Source organism: Canis aureus, chromosome 1 (assembly GCF_053574225.1).
Source record: "Canis aureus isolate CA01 chromosome 1, VMU_Caureus_v.1.0, whole genome shotgun sequence".
NCBI lineage: Eukaryota > Metazoa > Chordata > Mammalia > Carnivora > Canidae > Canis > Canis aureus.
Genome location: NC_135611.1, coordinates 108885597 through 108891580, shown reverse-complemented (window position 1 = coordinate 108891580; position 5984 = coordinate 108885597). Strand labels below are relative to the sequence as shown.

General features: G+C 59.5%; 1 protein-coding gene across 2 annotated transcripts; it reads left to right on the top strand.

The window, feature by feature from the left end:
- The first annotated feature begins 1517 nt into the window (after window positions 1-1517).
- SELENOW (selenoprotein W) lies at window positions 1518-5701 on the top strand. Of its 2 annotated transcripts, XM_077846959.1 has the most exons (6): window positions 1520-1651; window positions 3047-3071; window positions 3178-3231; window positions 3415-3489; window positions 3594-3692; window positions 5276-5701. In XM_077846959.1, the coding sequence occupies exons 1-5, from the start codon at window positions 1623-1625 to the stop codon at window positions 3672-3674; spliced, it is 264 nt and encodes an 87-aa protein (XP_077703085.1). In that variant the 5' UTR covers window positions 1520-1622; the 3' UTR covers window positions 3675-3692; window positions 5276-5701. The 2 variants fall into 2 exon arrangements, with proteins under 2 accessions (XP_077703092.1, XP_077703085.1); XM_077846966.1 differs by lacking the exon at window positions 5276-5701 and having other exon boundaries at window positions 1518-1651; window positions 3568-3692.
- The last annotated feature ends 283 nt before the right edge of the window (window positions 5702-5984 follow it).

The window sequence follows — 5984 nt, the reverse complement described above, 5'->3', positions numbered from 1 at the left end:
TCAAACTGGTCTGGGTGGTCTGGGCCTGCCCAGGAGGCCTTGTCGGGGCAGTTGCAATGGTGGTTTTGCTTTCCATTTGCTTGAATGGAGAGACAAGCTAAGAAGAGGAAGAAGGGCTTAAGAAAAAAAATGTGGGACAAAGGTCGAGGGGTACCAGCAGTAAACAGCAGGTCTTGGGGTCTAGCTGGTGACAATATGTTGGAGCTCAATCCTGGAGGACGAGCAGGAGTGAGGCAGCAGCAGAGGGTAGAAACAGCACGTGCCAAGGCCCAGAGGCAGGAAAGTGGGTGAGGACGGAGATGGGACTGCAGTGGTTCTGTGTGGCTACGGCACTGAGACAAGGGAAGGATGGGACCAGACAAGGGGCACATCGTTTTGGAGATTTGGGGCTTTGCTCTGGAAGACGTCTCTTCATGGGACATTGATTGCACCCAGCCCTGTGTGGAGTCCTCTATGTCCCAGGCTCATTATATCCTTGCAAGACCACGGGGATCAGAAAGTCACACGACCAACTTGAACCTCGTCTGCCATCTGCCCTGAGACGGGGTTATAGCAGGTGAGGACAGAGACCAGGAGGCGGAGACAGAAGCTGTGGCAGGAAGATCTTGGGCAGAGTTGGTTTTTACTGAGCCATCTCCAGCCCCGGGGACTCGGCTCTTGCCAATTTAACTTAACTCGCACATCAACTCCCTTATCGCCTCCAGCCCCCAGGCTCAGTCAGTCCCATCAGGGCAGGGGTTTCATCTACCTTTTTTGTCCCTGACTGCAGGTAGGTCCGCAGTCCATATTTGTTAAATGAATGCCTATGCCCATCTTCTAGACAGAGAAACTGAGGCTCAGAGAAGAGCCCATGCCGTAATCCCTTAACGAGCTGCCAGCTTTCAGCACTTTTTTTTTTTTAAAGATTTTATTTATTCATGAGAGACCCAGAGAGAGGCAGAGACCCAGGCAGAGGGAGAAGCAGGCTCCCTGCGGGGAGCGCGATGCGGGACTCGATCCCAGGACCCCGGGGTCAGGACGTGAGCCAGAGGCAGCCGCTCCGCCACCGCCACCGAGCGCCCCTCCGGCACTGTCCGGAAGCCCCGCCTTGGGGAAGGCCGGAGAGCACGGAGCCCCCCCAGGGCTCCAGCTGCCAGGCCTGAGTAAGGCAGCCGCTGCCTGCAGTTTGCTGGAACCCTGGGCTCCCCGGGCGGCGGGTGGGGTCGCCCTGCGCACCCTCAGTGCCGAGGCCTCGGCCCTCTCACGCTCTCGGGTGGGAAAGGGGTCCGCGCCCCCCGCCCCCGCCGGAAAACCACCGCCCTCCGCTCCCGCGCGTTCTCTCCGCCCTGCGGGGCCACACCATTCGGGCCGGGGGGGGGGGCCGGGAGGGGGCGCGCAGAGAGGCTCCCCCGGGGGCTCCCATCGGGACGTCCAGCCCCCGGGCGGGAGGGGAGGGGCCCGCGTGGGGGCCCGGGTGGCGCCGCAGGGTCCCGGGGCCGCCCCCGTGGGCGCGCGCCGCCGCCGCCCTCTGCGCCCCCCCCCCGCGCGTTGGTTCGCGCCGTGGAGCGCGGGGTCACCCCCTGGGGCGGCGGCCGCGGCTGCGGAGCTCGCCGTCCGCTCCCGCCCGCGCTGCGGCCCCAGCCATGGCCCTCGCCGTCCGAGTCGTCTACTGGTAAGCGCGGCGGCCGGGGGCCCCATGCCGGCCCCGCGGTGCTGGGCACTGGCGGCTGGACCCTCGGGGACCCCTCCCGGAGAGCGGGGTCCCCTGCGGGCGGTGGCGGGGCGCGAGGAGGAAGGGCGTTGGCCCACCTGCCCGGGCCGGCACCAGGACAGCTCGCGTTCTCGAAGGTGGAACCGAGACACGTGTGTTGCCTCTTGAGACTCCGACTCCGGGGGCTCGTTTGCAGAGTGGGGGGCAGGGGGGCAGCTTTGTGCTGGGAGAGGAGCCTCTGCCCACGTTTGGGCTTCCCCTCCCCCAGCACCACGGACAATCATAGGGCGGGACGGCGACTCTCTCGAGAAGGTTCGAGAAGGTTCCAGCCTGGGTTTGCAAGGAATGCAGACAGTCAGTTGCCCCTCGTTAGCGCCCGTCCTTAGTGTCGGGTCTAGGTTTCCCCATCTGCGGAGGGGGAGGGGCTGACCTCAGGGTCCGCAGACGGAGGGCCGCGGGTCGTGCTACTAAAGCGTGCTTGACCCAGCCTCCCCGCTGGCGTGCAGAAGCCCCGGGTGGACAGGGGATTTTCTTTCGCGTTGACTGCTCTGTCCCCCTGCTGGCACCTAGCACTGTGGGGACTTGCATAGGCAGGCCTGCTTGTGGGCGCTTAGGAAACTCTTGATTTAAAAAAAAAAAAAAAAAAAAAAGGAAATGCACGCTCAGCATATGTAGGAGGAGGATTTTAGCTCCATTTTCGTTATAGGTGAGGGTGGGGCCGGGTCTGAAGCTTGAGTCAGATTCCCTGGGGCAGCCGCTGACTTTGAAAGGCTCAGATCTGTCTCTGCCTGAGAAATGTCCCCGCGCACTCGCGGCAAAGCAGAGGGTGGAGTGACATTTTGAGGCTCCCACAAGGCCTGTGCTGCAGACTCCAGTCCTGAAATAGCCTGCCGTGGGGGTTGGGGAAGGGTTTGGATCCCGTCCTCAGGAGTGGGAGGATCTTGGGGATCCAGGAGTCAAGGTTATCCCCGAGATCTTCCTTGGGGTGTGTGTGGGGGGGGAGGGGGGAGATGCTGTTCCTGAGGTTCTCATCCTAACCTGGTTCTGTTTCCTTTCCTCCTGCATCTCAAACTTTTGGTCTCTCCTGTCACCCCCTTGCTGTGCACCCCAACCCCTCTCGGCTCCCCTGCTCCCTGTCGGTTTTCCTATATGTGGGTGTCCACCTCCTGTGTACCCCCCCCCCCAACATTCTCTTTCTTCTCCTCTGTCCTTGCTTTGGTTTTGTCATCTCGGTTCCTCTTTGGTCTTCCTGGGCCCCCTTCCCTTTTCCTTTGTGCCCTGACTATGCCCCCCCCCCCCTTGCCTGCCTCTTCTCTTCCTCCCTGCGACCTGTTCTCTTGGACTCCCTCCCACCAGTGGCGCTTGAGGCTACAAGTCCAAGGTAAGCAGAGTGGTCCCCCCAGAGGTGTCCCTGGAAGATGAGGGAGGAGGGCGCCTGGGCACAGCCCCTATTAACGTCCTTGTGACCCCTACAACCTCCTTCTCAGTACCTTCAGCTCAAGAAGAAGTTAGAGGATGAGTTCCCCGGATGCCTGGACATCGTGAGTCTTGGGGCGGGGGAAGAAAACCAAAGATGAGTCTCCTTGTGTGTTCCTCAACCCTGGGTGGCAGCAGGGTGGCCTGGGTTGGCCCTACCCTTCACCCCCTAATCTCCATTGCCTGGGGAGGTGTGGGTGTCCCCAAGCGAGCCACTCAGCCCCTCCAATGTCTCTCTCCCCCCGCAGTGTGGCGAGGGGACTCCCCAGGCCACCGGCTTCTTTGAAGTGACGGTAGCGGGGAAGTTGGTTCACTCCAAGAAGGTAGGTCTGTCTGTCCAGTCTGTCCATCTTGCCTTGTCCTCAGGCTGGCTGGGAGTTGGGACCTCTGTCTCGGCTCAGCCCTTCCATCGTCTTCCCACCCGCAGAGAGGTGATGGCTACGTGGACACGGAGAGCAAGTTTCTGAGGCTGGTGGCCGCCATCAAAACCGCTTTGGCTCAGGGCTAATGTGCCCTGAAGGCAGAGGTGAGGGGGGACCCCGCTCTGACGCACGGGGATTGCCAGCTAGGCCCTCAGGTGCACGGAACCTGAGACTGGTTTCCAACCCAGTGATATTCTAGAACAAGGAGCCATTTCCCTATTTTTCTCTGGATTTGGAACTGCTGCTCAGTACCTCCTGGGGAAAGGTGGGGAGAGGAAGGAGCAGTGGGTTCCAAGCCAGTGGGTTCCGGATGAGCCCAAACCCAACCTGTTCCAGAACAGGGCACCAGTTGCTAGCCCACACCAGAACCAGGTTCTGGCTCCTGACACTTAAGAGCCTGGAAGGCCTCTCCTGGTCTCTATACTCGGGTGCCAGAGTCTCCCGTCTGTCCCCCACTGTTCCATCCCAGTATACTGTGGACCCAGGCTCCTGTCCCCAGGAGACTTAGCTCCAGAAAATGGTTTTCAAATGCTGGAAACCCAAGGTCTTTAGAGTCTTTGACTAAAGGAGAGCAAGGTCACCAATATGAATTTGAATGTGCCGATTGAAATAATGCGATACGCACAAAAGTAGTGTCTTGCCTCCCCCCACCCCGTGGTGGTCTGAAATGAAGGGAGTCTCCCCAAGTTAACAAAAGAGAAAGTCGAGAATTATGTAATTCTAAAGCAGTTTGAGCTGAATCAGTTATGCTCTGTGGCTGTGAGGATGGGGGCGGCGATTCCGATTCTTAAAGCCCAAAATAGAGCACGCCCCTTTGCATAAACACACCAGCTGTGGCTTCGGAGCTCTCAGCAGCTCAAAGGCGGTTCCTTAAATCAGCACCTGGTTGCCTTGGCTTCCAGAGAGGTCCGTCCACGGATGCTTTCATCGCACATAAGCAAAAATGGGATTTATGTAAGACAAAGGAGAGAAGGGGCAAATGGCTCTTGTTTGCATGCTTTGGGAGCTCATTTTCTGGGGTCCCCGAGACCACCGTCCCGTTCAGAGATTCGCCGGAAGGACTCTCGGAATTCAGCAAAGCTGTTAATACGCGTGGTTATGGGTTATCACAGCCACAGGACAGCCGTGCGAGTCAGTGAAGGGAGGAGGCAGTGGGGCACGGCCGGGACACTTAATTGTCACCACAACATGCACAGGGTATCACCACTGGGAAGCTCGCTGTCCGCTGTTCACCTTGGCCTTGGGTCCTTCCAAAGTCAGGGGCTGCTACCGCCCAGCCCAAGGCCTCACCCTAAACAGCACAGGCTCAGCACCCAGGGCCTGTGGTGAACCAGGATCCTCACCCAGCAGGACATTCCCTTGGCTTAGAGGAGCTGGGGGCCTGCACGGGGGTGGGGGTGGGGGTGGGGGTTGGTGACCGTGAAGAGGTCCTTGTGGGGCTCGCAGCTGGCGTGCGCTGACACGGGCATCACAGAAACCCATTTCAGTTGACGGCTTGTCCGGAGAGCAAGTGTCACCATGGGGTTACAGCTTCTCCCTCTCAGGCATCCTGGTGTCTCTGTGCCTCAGTTTCCCTCAGGACTGCATTTTGCCCATCATCTGTCTGTCTTCTTTTTATCATGGGATCCCCACCCAGCCTCGTTGCCCTGCAGGCTGAGCTCTGAGTTCTCCCCACTTCTCCCCACAGCCCAGTGACCTTGGCCCAGCCCCTCGTGGCAGACGCTTCATGATGGGAAGAACTGAAATGTCTCGTGGACGCCTGGTCTTTCCCTGATGTCCCTGCGACTGCCACGTAGGGGCAGAGACTGATGCCCCTGGTCTTTGCCTCTGTGTGTGTGTGTGTTTGTGTGTGTGCGCGCATGCACGCCTCCGGGAGTGTAGCTCTGCACCCCACCTGCCTTGCTCCTTCCCCTCCCCGCCTTTCCCCACCTCCCCGCATCCCCCAGCCCCCTGGTACTCCCTGGTATTAGGCTTTCGGGGTGGTCCTGCTCCTGGCTTCCTTCTCGGGTGGCCAGGAGAGGGATCTGAGTGAGTGAGTCGTGAGTGAGTTGTAGGATCCAGCAGTATTGGCAACGGTTCACAGTTCAATAAACATTGGATGAGTTTAACAGAACGTGTCTATCGGGCGAGGGTCTGTTTTTACCCCTGGAACCTCCTCCTGCAGCCTCACCCTCCCCACCCCCGCCAGCCCCCAGCCCAGGAAATGGGCCACCAGATACTGAGCACCCCTGTGCCGGGCACCTTGCTGACAATGAAGTACTTTATAGCAGCTCCGGGGTCATGCAGATGAGGGATAAGGCGGCGAGCATCAGTGATGATAATTTAAATGAGACCCAGACTCCCTGATTTGTTCTAATACATCTTCCTGGGGCCCCACATTCTTGGGTGCTCGTCAG